General features: G+C 43.8%; 1 protein-coding gene across 2 annotated transcripts in view; it reads right to left on the bottom strand.

The window, feature by feature from the left end:
• Positions 1–8875: 8875 nt before the first annotated feature.
• Positions 8876–19474, bottom strand: part of IL34 (interleukin 34) — a 43654-nt gene continuing 33055 nt past the window's right edge. The window contains exons 6-7 of one of the 2 annotated variants that reach the window (XM_077453485.1): positions 14989–15140; positions 8876–12040 (exon numbers count right to left, since the gene is read on the bottom strand). In XM_077453485.1, coding sequence (XP_077309611.1) covers positions 12022–12040; positions 14989–15140 — 171 coding nt within the window. In that variant the 3' untranslated portion in view covers positions 8876–12021. Of the gene's footprint in view, positions 15141–19474 lie in introns of both variants that reach the window. The other variant, XM_077453476.1, reaches the window with a different exon arrangement.

The following is a 19474-nucleotide window of genomic DNA, read 5'->3' as shown; positions in this document are numbered from 1 at the left end:
AAAAAAAAAAAACAATCTTACCACCAGATCCATTACGGCACTGCAGTACCTTAAAACTAGAATAGGCCTCAAGCTGACATGCTAGCTCAGAGGCAAAACCACTGACCGCAGTGCACCCGATAACCAACTTCCAGCTAAAACCACTGTTAGCTGGACCACCACCCACAGGCAGGGGGGGACTGACCATTCAGCCACTCGGGCACTGCCAAAGGGCCCCGGGCCACTAGGGGGCCCCATCAGAGTTGCCAGCCTCAGTAAAACCAGGCAATAGAAACATGTATGTGTAAACTGTGTGATTGTATACTGTGGTTTTATATACTGTGTGATTGTATACTGTGTGTGTGTATACTGTGTGGCCCCATAATCTCTGATTGCCTGGGGGCCCCATAATCTCCTATTGCCTGGGGCCCCCATAATCTCCTATTGCCTGGGGGCCCCATAATCTCCTATTGCCTGGGGGCCCCATAAATTGTCAGTCCGTCCCTGCCCACAGGTACCATACCACCAATAGGTCCCGAACTCTTCCATATCTGGGGTAAATCCTTCATCCGCAAAGACCAACACCACGCCGCTGCCACGACATCTACTCCTCTGTATATGTAAATTAAAGCCATTAAGGCCATTAATAAAACAACAAACCCCCCATGATAAGGGAGGGAGGGTGGGAAGCTCGCTCCTCCTTACAGACTGAGTTGGAGAGGAACCACTCCCTCTGCTCAGTAAACTCTGCTCCACCCACTTCTTGCTTCTCCTCCAATCCCTTAACCACTTTTCTCCACCATAGCCCTTTGTCACCACCCTGTTAACCCTGTCATGCCCGCCCTGCACTGACTTCATTTCTTTTTGCTCCGGGCTTTCTTTCTGCAAGCCTGCTGCAAGTTCTGGTTCAGTTATGTTGTGCAAAAGTTATCCCAGTACAGGGGGTCACTGTGACTTGCAGAGCTCTTGCTGTAGACTCACCACTGCAACTTTGCTTTTACCTAGAGACAAATTGCAAAAGTGTCAACTAGAACTTGTGCTTCAAGTGCTCTCCAAGTGTACAACTTGTCAGTGAAAATGTGCAGCAAGTTTTGCATGTTGTACTATATAAGCCATATATAAAAAATGTATTTGCTATTGTCCTCCCCCCCCCCCCCCCCCCCAACACACACACACACACACACATACACGAAAGTGGAATTACCCTGTAACATTACTTAATCCCTGTACAGAATCAACATTCTACTGTACACCAAGCTGTGCATGGGAGTTACTTCATTCCATTACAGAATCCTTGCCAAGACTGTACTAAAAACTTCAACTGTGTGGCTCAGGGGTTGATTTACTAAAGGAAAATAGACTGTGCACTTTGCAAATGCAGTTGCACTCGGCAAAGTCAATCCCATGCAAGCAAAAATGCTGTTTTTTTTTTTATTTTCCTTGCATGTGATTGGGTATCCTCTGCCAAATGAAGCTTTACCTCATTTACTAAGCTCTGGAGCAATTGTCCTTGCAGAGTGCATTTGCCTTTAGTAAATTGACCCCATACTAAAGGCAAATAGACTGTAGTGTGCACTTGCAGTTGCTCCAGAGTTTAGTAAATGAAGTAATAAGGCCTCTTTCACATGAACGATCCGTTCAGGTCCGCCTGCCAGTTTTTTAGGCGGACCTGAACGTGCACTCCATAGACCTCTATGGAGCGTTAGATGTCAGCGATGACATGTCCGCTGACATCCGACCTGCTCCAATCCAAAAATGTGTGATGGAGGAAAAACCTACTTTTCCATCCGTCTGAGGATTGGATCGGGTGACGACGGACTCTACGGTCCGTCCTCATCCGATCCCCCATAGGAGAGAGCAGCGCTCTGACAGGTCCGTCCCTTCATAGTGTGCAGAGACGGACCTGTCATCTGCCTGCTCAGCAGGGAATCGACGGATCGAACCCTCGCTGAGTAGAGCGGGCTCCGTACTCGGACATGTCCGTGTGAAAGAGCCCTAAAGCTTTACTTTGCAAAGAACCCAGTCACTTGCAAGGAAAATTTAACAGCAATTTTGCTTGCACGTGATTGGATGATGGAACAAAGCAGGGCCCTTGCTCATTTACTAAGCTCTGGAGCAACTGCTCTTGCAGTGTGCAACTGCACTTTGCAAAGTGCACAGTCTATTTGCCTTTAGTAAATCAACCCCATAGTCTCTTCTGTTATAAATATGCAACCTTTCAATGTTTTTTTTTTATAAGTTTATCCAACTGCAACAGTAACTCTGTATCCGGGTTTCCAAAGAAAGCCAGCAGAGGTTTGCAGCTGCTACAATGTTGCTCATAGTTAATGGCTTCAAAATCTATTACGTTTTCGGGGTCTTCACACTTTCATTAAATCTTATACTCTGAGAAGAAACAAATATCAATGCCCCCCCCCCCCCCCCCAAAAAAAAAAAACATAATCTGGGATCACATAGCCTCTCCTTGTTATTTATAAACATAGGAAGTATATAGTATAAACTTCACATGTTTTATAACATGTGTATGGTCTTACCATCTGTTCACAATAACATTTATGTCACTGTGAAATAAACTCCAAACTTCGTAATACTAAATAAGGGAACATTGTACACACCCGCTGTAATAAATCACACACAGACATGAACAAGAAAGGTTTCCGGACAGATTTTATATGGCAACGCACCTCACACCATTACTCCCCCTTTACTTGGAAAGCAAATTATGAACCATTTTAATCATAATATTCCTAAAAATGCGTTTTTCTTTGTTTTAGCGGTAAATGTGGACCATTGCATTAATTATTTGTACATCCCTTTACATACAGCAGATAGAGTTAGGCCTCATTCACATGGGATGGATCAGTTTCAGCGGAGTCCGCCAGCTCAGCAGATCTCTCCGTTGATCTCCACTGAGCTGGCGGATGACAAGTCCGTCTCTGCGCACTGAGCGGGGAGGGCCCTGTCAGAGCGACGCTGATTCCTATGGAGGAATCGGATGAAAACGCACAGCATGTCCGTTTTTACCAGATCTCATCCGATCTGATCCACCAGGATGGATGCAAACCTATCGCCATACATCTAATTTTAGCGGATCGGTTTGGATGTCAGCGGACATGGTCACCGTTGACATTCGCCGCTCCATAGACCTGCATGGAGCGTCCATTCAGGTCCACCTAAAAAACTGTCAGGCGAACCTGAACGGTCCTTCCGTGTGAAAGGGGCCTTATGGGGTTGATTTACTTAAGGCAAATAGACTGTGCACTTTGCAAAGTTGCAGTAGCTCCAGACCTTAGTAAATTAAGTAAAGCTTCATTTTGCAAAGAATACCCAATCACATGCAAGGAACATTTTTTTAAAAACTGCGTTTTTGCTTGCACATGATTGGACGATGAAAGTCTGCAGAGCTTCTGCTCATTTACTAAGCTCTGCTTTTGTAGAGTGCAACTGCACTTTTCAAAGTCTATTTGCCTTTAGTAAATCAACCTCATGGGCTCCTTTTTCACATCTATGGGCTTTATTTACCAAAGGCAAATCCATTTTGCACTTGGAAGTGCACTTGGAATCGTAGTCGATGTACATCTGAAGGGGGCTTCCAAGGAAAATAAAAAAAACAGCACTTTTGCTTGTACATGATTGGATGATATAAATCAGCAGAGCTTCCCCTAATTTCAGATCTTCCATTCAGATCTATAGCGACTGCACTGTCAAGTGCACTTGTAGTACACAGTGGATTTGCCTTTAGTAAATAAACCCCTATATCTTCCCTTATGCTTCTAGTTGTTAACAGACCTCAAAAGCCCAAGCAGAGATATACACTCAGGAATGAATTGTTTTTGATAGGCTAGTACTTTTACCTTTATCAGAGAGAGTCCCAGGAATTAGGAAACTAAAACTCCTGTGCTGTCTTTTTTTTTTTTTTTTTTTTTTTAACAATCAGGAGTGCTTTATTGAACATCATCATAATACAAAATCCACATACACAAGGTATACAGTTAGCATCGTACATAAGTCGACATACCAATCACAAGACCAATAAAACAGTGTGAACCGGAGGATGCCTATTACAGTGCCGTAGCCCACCAGGGAGAGAAGAGGATGGAGGAGGACAGAGGGAGACAGGGGGAAGGAGGAGGGCGCCGGGAAACAGGGAGAAGAAGATAAAAAAGGGGGGGGGGGGAGGAGAAAAAAGGGAACGGGGGGGGAAGGAGAGGGAGGAAAACAGAAGAGAAGCAGCAGAAGGAGCAAGAAGTGCAAAGGGAAAAGTGCATAAAGCTACTCGTCACCGCTAATCTCCTATCCAAGGGCGGGCGGCCCAATCCATGGGGACCACACCTTGTCGAACTTCCAGGGACAAGCCCTGCTCATATATGTCAGCTTGTACATAGGCAACACAGCATTTATTTTACTCTCCCCCTGTGCTGTCTTTTTAAATAACTCATAGTGCTCAGAGAATTCCACTGCAGGCGTCTTACCTGTTGCACATCTGTTGCCCCCATCCCAGGCTCTTCTGGTTCCCTACACCGCTTCCATCTCCTTTCTTAGCCAGTCAGGAGCCAGAGACCATACAGGATTCTTACATGAGATAGAGGAAAGGTAAGCAGACCCATCATCTGACCTTATAACAGCTCTTGAAGCCCATCAAGTCATGTGTGAGATTAATGCAGATATTACCTTTACATCATCCTTCACCCTAGGCTGGCACCATTTTTCTGGGTGTCTTCAGTTATATCCTGGACTAAGGTGCTGGTCCAGGGATGACACACTATATGAAGACTTTGGCTGCCTCTCACTCTGTGACTAGCCACTGTAAAAATCCATCACATTCTCACAAGGTCATCCTGCTGCCTTTCACCTTGTGACCAGCCAGTGTAAGAATCCATCACAGTCTCTCCAATACCTCTCACTTATCAGCTCTTTTATTTCACATCCATGAGTCCATGAGTGGAGCCCTATGGGTGGATGTTAATGGACCATCAGGAACCAATCAGACATTCTGCTGATGTGAGCAGGAGGGAGGCCATGGATGATGGCAGTGAGAGGAGCTTGGACCTCTAGATAGTGTTGTACATGATATGAATGTATAATGGTGCTATGTATGATATTATGGGGGAGATTACTAAAACTAGAGCATGCAAAATCTGGGGCAGCTGTGTACAGAAACCAATCAGCTTCCAGGTTTTATTGTCCAAACCTAACTGAACAAGCCGACGTTAGAAGCTGGTTGGCTACCATGCAGAGCTGCACCAGATTCCGAGTGCACCAGTTCTAGTAAATCAACCCCATAACGTCCTTTCCACCCTTGTTCAGGTATCCTGGGAGGAGAGTCACCCTTGGATCTCTGATGCATCTGGAATACACCGAATCTCATCTATATTAAAACCAAAACCCAAAGCTCTTCACTTTGTACACTGTGTACTACAAACCTTTCCCCAGACCGCTGCACTCTGTGCACTGAGCTGTACAATGATCCCACCAGGAATAATCCCTGGAATGTGGAAATTCCTCTCTTTCAACTAACTATCCTTGAATGATAGATAAATATAATAGATGAGAGCATTGCAGTGCCCAGAATTCTTCCTACTGTCCAATCTCAGTTCCCTGACTGGCATTACCTGGGATCCCTTCCACTGACTGGCATTGCCTTGGATTCCTCTGACTGACCAGCATTGTTCAGGGGTCCTGTCACTGTCTGGCAGTGCCAGGATTGCTCCAACTGACCTGCACTGCCCAGGATTCTTAAAACTGCCTGGAATGGCCTGGGATTCCTCTCCCTGTCTTGTAGTGCCCAAGATTCCTCTCACTTACTGGGAGTGCCTAGGAATCCTCTAGCTGACTGGCAGTGTGTGGATTCCTCTAACTGACTGGCAGTGCCCAGGATTCCTTTGACTGACTGGCAGTGCCCAGGATTCCTTGAACTGACTGGCATTGTCAGGGATTCCTTGAACTTATTATTATTATTATTATACAGGATTTATATAGCGCCGACAGTTTACGCAGCGCTTTACAACATTGGGGTAGACAGTACAATACAATTCAAGACAAAGGGAATCAGAGGGCCTTGCTCGTTAGAGCTTACAATCTAGGAATCAACAGTGCTGGGGATTTCTCTGTCTAGCAGTGCCCGGTATCCCACTCACTGACTGGCAGTGCCCAGGATTCCTCTAACTGGCTGGCATTGACTGGAAATCCTCTCATTTACTGGCATTGCTCAAGACCCCTGTCACTGATTGGCAGCGTCAGGGAATCCTCTGACTGGTAGTTTCCAGAATTCCTTTCACTGACTAACAGTGCCAAGTATTCCTCTGACCAGCATCGCATGGAATTCCTCAATTACTGGCATTGCCCAGGGTCCCTGTCACTGACTGGCAGTATCAGGGAATCCTCTAACAGTGCCCAGGATTTCATTAACTCAGTGGCCACCAAACGTGGCCCATTGTTTGCTTTTATCTGGCCCTTGGGCACTATTTCTCCCATTGACACCAACTAGGGGGGTACCATTCCTTCCACTGATACCAACAGGGGGGAACCATTCCTTCCACTGATACCAACAGGGGGGAACCATTCCTTCCACTGACACCAACAATGGGGCACAATTCCTCCCACTGATATAAACAATTAGGCACAATTCCTCCCACTGATATAAACAATTAGGCACAATTCCTCCCACTAATACCAATGATGGGGCACTATAACTTCTTCGACTGGCAACAGGCACTATGTAATGTTTGCACTCCCACTGACGCTGGGGCATATATATACTTCCACTGACCACTCTGGCCCCCCTACAGTCTAAAGAACAATAAGTTGGCCCTTTGTTTGGAAGTTTGGAGACCCCTGCTCTAACTGAATGGCAGTGCCTGGGAATCCTCTCACTGGCATTGCCCGGGATTCATCTTATCAAGTTTTGTGTGTTTTTTATTCATGTGTTTGGCAAACCATTTTTTTCATGCAACAAATGCGCATCTTTTTTGCAGAGTTCGGGGTGTTAGTAAAAATGACTGACACCACAAAGGTGGTTTTCACGAGTTTCGTAAACATGCGGATAATTGCGCTATTTTGCACACATTCATGAGAAGTTATGGTGTGAATGTCACCTAATGCAACCACCACATCTAAGGACTGGCAAGCTGCAATACATTACTTTTGTTCTTGGATTTAGATACACTTTAAAATTAAAACAAACTTTCACCTGAGAGATTGTTGATATATAATATTTTCTTCACCTGACAATAAAATAATTAATTTGATTTTTTGTAGTCCTGACTAGGACCAGGATGAAGAATGGGCAGGAGGGGCAGCAACAGTGCTTGGAAGGCAAGGCAGAGCAGGAACAGAGCACCCAGGAGATGTTCAGTACTGACGGTATCTATCTGCTTGGCTCCTCCAGTTTGGTATCTTTGCCCTGGGCACTGGATGACCTTGTCCTGGCACTGGTCCATAATAAATAGAACCCTCTACATTCTGTTGTAAGGGGGTCATCAGGTTCTGGAATAGAGGAAGAACGTGTACAGAGGAGTCCATCCCTTAAACTGGGTTTGAGACTTCCATCTCCAAATTTGTAACCTAGAACCTAGAACTAAATGCACAACTTTTTTTTTTCATTTTGGATAGAGTAAGGGAGGGTTATAAACCCTGTCAGGTTATTTTTGCAATCAGTATCCCCATTGGATATTTTTGCTTTCACTTCCTGTCTCGTGGTCAAAACAGAAAATGAGAGGAAATCCCTCCAAAGTAAGGGAATTTCTGGTTGTCACCAGGACTAGTGTCCCCATTGGAAGATTTCCCCTCAATTCCTGTTCTGGTAACACCCCAAAATTTGGGATCTTCCTTTAGCATCAGTGACAACAATCACCAGGACAAGGTGAATCTCCTGAACGGGGGACACAGGCAGCAATAAAAACCTGATAAGGGTTCTAATTCCTCTTCATTCCATCCGAAACATAAAAGAAAAGTTTTGTCTTCAGTTATACTTACAAGACTATGGGGGTTATTTACAAAAGGCAAATCCACTTTGCACAAGTGCAAACTACAAGTGCAAAGTGCACTGAAAATTGCACTGAAAGTGCACTTGGAAGTGCAGTTGCTGTAAATCTAAGGGGTAGATCTGAAATGAGGGGAAGCTCTGCTGATTTTATCATCCTATCATGTGCAAGCTAAAATGCTGTTTTTTATTCTCCTTGCATGTCCCCCTCGGCTCTACAATTTCAAGTGCACTTTCCACTTGTAGTTTGTACTTGTAGTGCAAAGTGGATTTGCCTTTTGTAAATATCCCCCTATGTTTCCTTTTCTGTTACTGTATTAACCTCACCTACAGGTACTGTATGTCTATTGTCATATTTTCTTAGGTAGCCATTCACACTTAGTGTTACTAAACCCACAACAGTAAAATCAGTCTGTATATGCAGTAAAGGATGCTTGTTCTGCTCACTGTGCAACTTAAGGGTTTAATCCTCTGCATTCTGTAAAAAGGCTGTTTGATCCTGTGTTCTCTGATCCTCCCCTTCTTATACTGTCCCCAATCCTTCTCCTGATTAGACAGATCCTTTGGAATCACTCTGCACACGCTCAGTTTGGTGTGTATTGCTATTTTATTGGGAGGGTGCATGTGATCAGCACAGGGCCAATCAGCACTGTCCATACAGAGGGTCAGGGGTCCTTGAGACTCATAGGACAGTCAAAGGAGAATGAAAACTCCTCCTACAAGCTTTAACCAGATACTGATAGAAGTGTGATACAGCAGGTACAATGCCATCCATTGCGGGAACACATGGTAATGCGTGCCTTTTTCCACTACACACCGGTGTGAATGGGCTTGAATGAAAATGAATACAATACATACTGCAGATGATAAAATAACAATGACCAGCCAGGAGACTGGAGAGATGCAGCAGTCACATTGGATTATCAAAACTTTATTCTGTTATAAAATGTTGTCAACACACAAATAATAATAATTGTAACATACAAAAATACATCACCAAAGTCCGATACGTACTCTATAAATATATATTTAGGAGATTTTGTTACATTCATTGATTTACAAAGTTCTCGGGAACGTCTGCTGCAGGAGTAACTCTCATGGTAGACAATGAATCCTACGCTGATGATAGGTTGATGTGACCCTGAAACATGGCAGAACACTGGGAAATCACTGGTGAGAACAGATACTGCACACATAGCCTGCTTACAGGGATCTGTCATTGACTGACTGCTTCTGTCCATTACTAAGCACCTGCTGATTCCATAGCAGTGATTGTTTCAGAGGAACCTCTGTAGCATCTAATCCAATGTCATCCTGGAAGTAGCAGTGCACACAGCGACAGGGCAGAACCAGCCTTCAACCCAGCCATTGTGACAGGTCCTATATAATTCGTACAGTGGTTGGCGCTTTACCTGCATGTCTTCACTTTCACCTACTGTACATGTCTCCAGTTTTCACCTGCACTTCTTCAATTTAAGAGTTACAATGTCAAAAAGAATACCTTCAGATTTGTTTTATCAAAAAAGAGCTTTTAATAACAGTCACAGGTCAATATATAAACATTTCAGTAGTCTTCTGGACTGGACAGTGACCTGGTTGGGTCATGGACGGCTCATTGGTCACGTGGCCAAGCTTTGGCATGTCCACTGCAGTCTAGATACCTTTTACTGCTAACGCAGAGATTCTGGGGTTGATTTACTAAAGGCAAAGTGCAGTTGCACTCTGCAGGTGGAGTTGCTCCAGGACTTAGTAAACGAGGAACGCTTCAATTGAAAAGAATACCCAATCATGTGCAAGGAAAATAATAAAAACTGCATTTTTGCTTGCACGTGATTGGATGATGGAAGTCAGCAGAGCTTCTGCTCATTTACTGAGCTCTGAAGCAACTGCTCTTGCAGAGTGCAACTGCACCTTGCAAAGTGCACAGTCTTTTTGCCTTTAGTAAATCAATCCCTTTGTATGCAGACCAGAGAAGATTCCTGGGGTGAGTTCACTACATGGGAGATATTTAGTAGCCTGATCACTATAACTGCAGGTGATTCATTTCTAATGGTATCTCTGAAGATTACCATTCATCCTGGTCATTGAATATCTAGTAGTAGAAGTCACATTCAACTGGACTTGTCCTGTAGGTTGAAGACGCATCATAACTTCTCCAAGCAACTTCTTCCGTTCTGATTAGTGTCAGGAATACACCCCAACATTTCTATCGCCACAGGTAGCACCAGCATCTTCATTTATTCACCATGAAATGTGTCAAGGCAGACGTTGATTGCCCGAGAGCAGGGTAAAGGTTGAGTAAAGGTTGTGGAAAATTCTGTTTTCTTTACAACATCCCATCATTGGTGTCAGGAAGTCTGCATATGTGTTGATGTCCATGAACACAATGGGAGGTATGAATGTTGTGGAACTCCCTTGTTTTAGGTACATAATCCCATCCTCGGTGTCAAGAAGATACCCCAGTATTTATAACCATACTGGTAACACAGACACCTGTATTCAATAACCATGGAATGTGCCCAGGCAGATGCTAATTGTCCAAGACCAGCATGGGAGGTGTGAAAGTTGGGAAACCACCCTGTTCTAGTTGGACTTCATCCCATAGTTGGTTGGGATTCAGGGGTGTTCGACAAATTTCACACCTCCTAACCTGTTCTTGGACAATCAACATCTGCCTTGACACGTTCCATGGTGATTGGATAAAGGTTTCAGTGTTATCTGTGTGGATATAAATGTTGGGTTATCTTCCTGACACACATTAGGATTGAAGGAGTGTGGAGAAGCTAAAACATCTTCAACATTAGAGAAGTCCAGCTGAAAGTGACCAAGTATTACTAGATATCATTTCTAATACTAGTGATGAATTGATAGGCTCTTGGAACGAATAGCTCCCTATAGTGCAAACTACACAACTAACATGTGGCAATGATTAATCTGTACAATGTTCCAATTGTGTGCGCTTGATCAATACTATATGTATCTTGTGTAATCAATAACAATTATGAATATTCTTAGGAGAAGTTAGCAACATGACTGAGCTACTACAGATCACCCATGTATCTACAACCAGAGCTGACCTCTTAGGTCCCCTCTGATAGGACCATTCCCCCACTGTTCCTCCCCTCAATGGGTCTTCTATGGTTTTCTCCTTGTTCCCCCTTCTGATACAAATGAATTCTGTAAATTACATTGTTTCTTCCATGATCTTATTTATTCATCTCACTCCTTTTTCCTGCTTTCTTTATGGCCAAGGAGCTCTCCTATTTAAAGGCACTGGAAAATAACATCTGGCACTATTGTGAAATCCATTCTCGGGCTGCTCTGCTGTTACATTTGTTCTGCACTAATCTTGGCCCATTGACATAAAAATACTTTATTGGTGTCTTGAATGTTGTCTCTTCTCTATTAAAAGATGCAAATTGAAATCTTGTGGCAAGACAGGAGTGAAATCCAACGGGAGATCTTTCTGATGTTCCATGGAAGGCCTCAGCTCTTCTTTCCGGGACGTATCAGTAAATTGGGTGTTTAGGGAGACAGATGTTTAACATAAATCAGACAAAGATTGTAGTGTCATGTACATGTAGATCCCATTAACTCATCCGTACATTCCTATAATGGACGGAATAGTTTAAAGACAATTGTTGCAAAGCAGAGGATGGTGGGTTGTTAGTTGCGTGCAAGACTAGAACCTTCTTTGTGTTGGCTGGACAAGCAATTGGACCTTGGCTAAACGTCATGCAATTCTGATCATGTAATTCTGGCCATGCAATCCTTTTAATACAACTCTTGATCATGCAAAATTGGTCACGCAATCCTGGACATGTAATCTTGGTCATGCAGTCCTGTTCATGCATCCCTGGTCATGCAATCTTGGTCATGCAGTCCTGTTCATGCAATCCTGATCATGTAATCCTGGTCACGCAATCCTGGTCATGCAATCCTGGTCATGCAATCCTTGTGATACAACTCTTGATCATGCTATATCGGTCATTCATTCCTGGTTATACAATTCTGGTCATGCAATCCTGGTTATGCAGTCCTGGCCATGCAATGGTGGGAGCTCACAGAGCCAGTATGATGCTGTCATGCAAGTGAAAGACACAAAGAAAGATGTGAGGGACATGCACCTGCACCATATGAACACATACAGCATGCAGTCAATACTTAGAGACAAACAGATGTAAAGCATAAAGCAGGCTAACCTGGAAACATAGCCAGTCACATGACCAGTAAATGCTTTAGAACTTGGCCTTGTGATCCCTATAGATGGGGCCCATTGTTCCTATAACTGAGACCATGGAGGTCTAAGGCAATGCATATGGTCATGTGACTGACTACTGTGAGATCCCAGATCTGACTAGTCCAGTGATGGCGGACCTTGGCACCCCAGATGTTTTGGAACTACATTTCCCATGATGCACATGCACTCTGCAGTGTAGTGGAGCATCATGGGAAATGTAGTTTCAAAACATCTGGGGTGCCATGGTTTGCCATCACTGGACTAGTCAGTATTTCAGGGGTTCACTTCCTCCTCTTTTGCTGTACATTTTGTAGGTAATTTACATTCATTGAATCTTGTGTAATATGGTTATTTCAGCCAATTTTATAATAGGCCCCAAAGAGCTCCACACTTCATGGAACATTAACTGTAAACATATTATCTGTACCCTCATCATCTATACTCATATTATCTGTACCCTCATCATCTATACTCATATTATCTGCACCCTCATCATCTATACTCATATTATCTGTACCCTCATCATCTATACTCATATTATCTGTACCCTCATCATCTATACTCATATTATCTGTACCCTCATCATCTATACTCATATTATCTGTACCCTTGAACATCATCTATACTCATTATCTGTACCCTGGAACATCATCTGTAATCATATTACCTGTATACTGAACATTATCTGTGTTATCTGCATCACCACATTTGCCAAAATGATTTCCACCTAGACCAGAGTAAATAACCTGACTCTGTGCTTTCTACTGAAATTAGAGAATTTTTGTCCGTCTTTCTGGGAAGAATTATCCTACATAACGTCCTGATAGAATTGTGATTTTTTTAAACAAGGACATCCACTTAAAATGAAAACTCTCTGAGTTTTGGACGTGGGTCTATGGACAAAAAAGGGACTCAAGGATCATCTCTGGTTTGGTTCTTGTTGTAAAGAAACAAGTTTAAAGCAGAGCTCCAGGAAACAATCTAAATACATGGATAAAATACAGAAGCGTACCTGAAAAAAAGATTTGCAGGCCTGTTCAGATTCACCCCCAGGCCCCCTTTTACCAACCAGCAAAGCCAACTCCATCTCCCCTTCTTATCAGTGCTGGTAAAGTAATCCAGCTTGGTCATGGACCTTCCCGGGCCTGTGACTGGATGGTATGGGAGCATCAGAATACTGATGAGGTCATTCCCTTGCTTTCTCCTCCTATTAGCAATCCATGTGTATGACTGACAGCACTGTAAAATGCCAAAGAGTATGGTTGGCTCCTTTGCTCCCACACAGGGACCCACCAGCACAGGGACCCATTAGCACAAGGAAAATTTGAACTGGGACCTACCAACAAAGGGACCTTTCAGCACAGGGATCAACAAGTACAGTTGTCCACCAGCATAGGGATTAACCATCAAAGGATCATACCAGCGCAGGAACCAACCAGCAGAGGGAGAAACTGAACAGAAACCAACCAGTATAGCATCAACCAGAAAAGGATCACACTACCACCGGAACTCAAGGACCAACTGAACCAGGACCAACCAACAAAACGACCTTTCAGCACAGGGATTAACAAGTACAGGTGCCAATAAGCATAGTGATTAACCAGCACAAGGGCCTACCAGCATAGGGATCAAACAGCATAGGCACCTAACAGCACAGCAACCCTTCAGGGGCTCATCAGCACAGGAACATACTAGCACGTGAACCTTTCAACACAGGGAACAACCACTATTGGGGCCCACACAGTAGAGGGAGCACCTGAAGCGAAACCAGCCAGCACAGGGAGCAACCAGAACAGGGGCCCACCAGCTTAGGAATCAACCAGGAAAGGATCACACCAGCACGGGAACACACTAGCACAAGGATCAACTGAATCAGGACCAACCAACAAAGGGACCTTTCAGCATAGGGAACAACCAGCATTGGGGCCCACCAGTACAGGGAGCACCTGAAGAGAAACCAGCCAGCACAGGGAGCAACCAAAACGGGGGCCCACCAGCATAGGGATCAATCAGTAAAAGATCACACCAGCACAGGAACACACTAGCACAAGGATCTACTGAATCAGGACCAACCAACAAAGGAACCTTTCAGCACAGGGAACAACCAGCACAGGAGTCTACCATGAGGTACTATACCAGCATCAGATTTTGTATTGAGAATTGGGGGAACTTTTATTTAATTTATAAGAACCTTAAGATTTTAATTACAGTGTTCAGGTAATAAAATAAATACTACCGGTATATGGAGTTTATCCTCCATCCATCCATCCATCATCTAGTCATCCATCGATCCAGTTCAACCATAAGAAAATCAATGCCCCAAATATGAGTCTTAACAAAGCTCTGGCATTTTCTTTACAATCAGACACAATATAAAATATGAAGAAGATTATTATAGTAAGGTGCTTTCCCTGCGTCCTCTTATGAATGAAAATGCCCCCCTGGGAGGGAGGGGGGGGGGGGGGGCTCATTGAGTCCATATGAGGTCCATTCATACAGCTCTTCCTGTTACATTGAACAGTCATGGTTTTGGCTTTGTACAATGTGGTGAAGCCCCATCCTCATGCTGGGGACATAATGGGGACATTGTGGTCAGTGGTCACACAGCCTTTTCCTGCTAAAATCCTCCGCGGGGAAAGCGGCATTTTTTCAGCTTTGACTCATTCCTGAATTCCCCTGATTTGCAGCAGCACAAGACTCCAGCTATTAACTCTTACAAGGTGTTCTTTGATCACTAGAAAGTTCTGGAAGAGTTTCAGGAGGGCAAAGTATGTCCTCCACATCTGACCTGGGGTTACACAGTGCACATTCCACCTCGTACAGGGCGTACAGGACTTTGTAGCAGTTGTCCAGCAGAGCTTTCGGGGTCACCGCTTTCACCTCATCTTTTGATTGGTGCAGCCGCTCCAGAATTTCCTGGATCTGGTCGCTCTCCACCTGCTGCAAGACAAACACAAGGTGGCCTTAGAATTATACTAAACTCAGTGAGTTCAGGAAAAACATGTGACATGAAAAAATGACTGCAATCATTCCAGAACAATGTGCTCATTAATTCTCATCGCCCTGAGACATCTAACGGGCCAAATTCCTCTGCAGCAGCTGCTGGGATTGCACTATCATGGACCACATCTGACTAGTCAGCCCTGACTCTCTGCACTGTCTAGATGGGTTGGCTTCACCCAATGGCACGGTCATCGGGATATGACACATCTGTCTGTTATGGGAATGTTAAACATTTTTCTGCATTGTGGGAGTTCAGCATGTATCAGAGATAGAAGGATTATTGGGTGCAAACTGAACAGCTTTAATCATGGAGCATCAATGGGTCCTTCTGAGATTTAACTCCTTGTTAACCACCATAGAATCCAATGTATTAAAGTGGTTGTAAACCCTTACAAACCACTTTGACCTACAGGTAAGCCTAGATTAAAGGGATTGTAAAGTGAATTTTTTTATTTAAAAAAAATAACAAACATGTTATACTTACCTCCACTGTGCAGCTCGTTGTGCACAGAGTGGCCCCGAACCTGCTCTTCTGGGGTCCCTCGGCGGCTGTCTCTGCTTCCTCCCGCAGGTGCTTCTCACGTTCATGCGAGCTCCCTCGCATGGTGAGAAGCATCTGCGGGCACGCTCCCGTGATACAGCCAGCGGCTATAGCCGCTGGCTGTATCACACGGCTCCACCCCCCGACGCTCCGTGTCAGTGGATGTGATTGACAGCAGCGTGAGCCAATGGCTGCGCTGCTTTCCATCCATCCACTCCAGCCAATCAGCGGCCAGGCTGAACGGTGGAAAGGACGTCGGGGGATGAGTGTGGGACTTTTGAGGGGTGAGGTAAGTAAAACGGGGGGCAGCTGGGGGTGCAGGCACTGTCAGATGTTTTTTCACCTTAGGTGAAAAAACATTTACCTTTGCAACCCCTTTAAGGCTTACCTGTAGGGCCAAGAAATATCTCCTAAACCTACAAGGTTTAGGAGATATTTGCCGAAAGACAGGCACCGCTGTCTACGGCGCATGCGCCGTAGACAGCGGTGCGCAGGCGCACTGATTGCGCTGCAGTTAATGGCGATATGCCGCGAGTAGCGGCTCCAGTACGCATGCGCGGGAGTGACGTCATCGCGGCTCCTACGAATGACAGCGCCGGAGCAGCGAGACCCACCAAGAAGATGGATGCTCCGTACTACAGGGGACAGCGGTGACTTCGCTGGCTCCTGTGTCAGGTAAGTGACACATAATGGACTACTATGCGATGCGATGCATAGTAGTCTATTATGCTTTACCTTTGCAGGGAACCAAAGAGGAAATAAACCCATCAGGGTTTACTTCCTCTTTAAGTATAACTAAAGGCAAAACATTTTTTAGTTTTGGATAGAGTAGAGAGGGGGAAAAAAAAACCCCTGTCCGTTTTTTTTTATTGCTGTCTGCCCCCCCCCCCCCCCCCCCGTTAGGGAGATTCATACTCTCTATTTGCCCTGCGTACCATTATCATTGAAAGTGAAAGTAAAAGAAAATCCCACATTTTGGGTTGTCCCCAGAAAAGTAATGGAGGGGAAATCTTCCAATGGGCCCATTAGTTCTGGTGACCTGGGGGGTCCCCAAGGAATTCCCCTAATTTGCAGGGATTTCCTTTCACTTCCTGTTTGGCTATAGGACAGGAAGTGAAGGAAAATCTCTGCAATGGGACACAGATCACGCAAAACAAAAAAAAAAAAATTGACAGGGGTTATAACTTGCCCTTACTCTATCCAAAATGAAAAAAAAAAATGTTTTGCCAATAGTTCTACTTTTAAAAAAAGTTGGTGGCCAACAAAGGGGTTAAATATCTTTCTGACAAAAAAATCTATTAACTTTTTGTTATGAATTACATAGAACTGGATTTGTCTGTCCACAGAACGAACGCCAACAAAATATATTTTTAGTACATTGTGTACTTATAGAAACGTGCCATTTCATTTATTTGTGTGTCTTCAAGAACATATGGGATCATTTTTTTTTTTTTAATAGTTGTGGCAAAGCTTTAGCATTTGCACAGAAATCACAGATGATCCTCATAATGATTGTAATATGTGTGAGAGGTCAGCTTGTTTCCATTAGCAGGGTGAATGTAATATTCCCTAATATTCCTTTCTAAGAGGAAAAAGCCTTAAAGTGGTAGTACACTCAGTTTTTAAAGTTGTACCTACAGGTAAGCTTAAAATAAGGCTTAACTCATGGGACTTTTAATTCGCCAACAGCTGGAGTGGCAAAGGCTGCCTGACCCTGCCTTTGGTGATTTGTAAAGGTCTGTCTCTGCAGCATTGGGGTTGATTTACTAAAGGCAAATAGACTGTGAACTTTGCAAGGTGCAGTTGCATTTTGCAAGTGCACTTGCTCCAGAGCTTAGTAAATGAGCAGAAGTTCTGCTGACATCCATCATCCAATCATGTTCAAGAAAAAATTCATTTTTTAAAATTTTCCTTGCTCGTGATTGGGTACTCTTTGCAAAGTGAAGTCTTACCTCATTTACTGCACTTACAGAGGGCAACTGCTAATTAACCCCCAAAGGCTTTTATGGAGTTGAGTTTAGGAACTTTGGCAGAAAAAAAAACACCAAACCTCAAGTTTAAGAGTTGCTAGTGTAGATGAAGCCTTAAAGCGGGAGTCCGCCGGGACTCCGCGTTTTTTTTTTTTTTTTTAAAGTCAGCAGCTACAAATACTGCAGCTGCTGACTTTTAAAATATTGACACTTACCTGTCCAGCGCGCCCGCGATGTCGGCACCCGAAGCCGATCTCTAGATCGACACTCGAGTGCTGCCGCCGCCATCTTGGGTATGGGAATCAGGAAATGGAGCCTTTCGGCTTAATTTCCCGGTTCCCTACTGTGCATGCGCGAGCCGCGCTGCGCAATGAGGACGGTCCCCGCTGCCTCTGGGATCTGTGTGTTTCCCAGCAGGCAGCGGGGCACTTGCGGAAGGGGGCGGGCACTTGCGGAAAGGGGCGTAATGTACGCCCCTTTCCGCAGAGAGCTAGCCCGGAAGTGGGTGCAGTTACCTGGATTATCCAGGTAACTGCACCCCCCTCCCCCCTGAAAGGTGCCAATTGTGGCGCCGGAGGGGGGGAGGAATCCGATGAGCGGAAGGTCCATTTTAGGGTGGACCTCCGCTTTAAGCCTCATACACATGATCAGATTGTTGGCCAACAAAACCTTGGACTCTTGTCCGAAGGGCGTTGGCCCAAACTTGTCTTGCATACACAAGGCACACAATTGTTGGCCAACAATCACGAACGTAACCACGAACCAGTTGCTGAATCGGAGAAGATGACGTGTTATTTATTATTGGCCTTGGAGTTATTGCTTTGACATTTTTTTGGGGTTGAATACTGATTTGATTTGGTATATTTCTGGATGCATAAAATGCACTTTTTGGTTAAGTTCTATTGGCAGGTAGCATGTCAAATTATTATTATTTTTTTTTAATGAACAATAAAAAAAATGTGTAGAATAATACTTGGCTATGTGTTTTACTTCAAATGACAGTTTGGGAGTAGGCAGTTACATTTAAAAAAATACAATGTAAAATTAACAAGAGACACCAACCTAAATAATAAAAAAAAAGCATAATAATAATTGATATCACTAGATAAAAAAAAAAAACCTTTGAAAATTAGTTTGCAATAACTCCATCAGTATCACCAGCAAAGCAGCTTCATTATTATCCAATTAAAGAAGAAGAGAATTGTGCGCTGCATTTGGATATTTCATAATTTCTCACGTTGCGAATGTTAATTCTCCATTAACCACTTAAGCCCCGGACCAATTTGCAGCCAAAGGACTAAGCCCCTTTTTGCGATTCTGCACTGCGACGTTTTAACTGACAATTGCGCGGTCGTGCGACGTGGCTTCCAAACAAAATTGGTGTCTCTTTTTTTTTCCCACAAATAGAGCTTTATTTTGGTGGTATTTGATCACCTCTGCGGTTTTTATTTTTTGCGCTATAAACAAACATAGAGCGACAATTTTGAAAAAAATTCAATATTTTTTGCTTATTGCTATAATAAATATCCCCAAAAAATATATAAAAAAACATTTTTTTCCTCAGTTTAGGCCGATATGTATTCTTCTACATATTTTTGGTAAAATTAACGATTATTGATTGGTTTGTGCAAAAGTTATAGCGTTTACAAAATAGGGGATAGTTTTATAGTATTTTTATTAATATTTTTTTTTTTTTTTACTAGTAATGGCGGCGATCAGCAATTTTTATTGTGACTGCGACATTATGGTGAACACATCGG

This window comes from Lithobates pipiens, unplaced genomic scaffold, assembly GCF_037356315.1.
Source record: "Lithobates pipiens isolate NorthernLeopardFrog02 unplaced genomic scaffold, aLitPip1_a1.2 Scaffold_10, whole genome shotgun sequence".
NCBI classification, from domain to species: domain Eukaryota; kingdom Metazoa; phylum Chordata; class Amphibia; order Anura; family Ranidae; genus Lithobates; species Lithobates pipiens.
The sequence above is the reverse complement of the archived record's forward strand: the minus strand, read 5'-3'. Positions and strand labels throughout refer to the sequence as shown.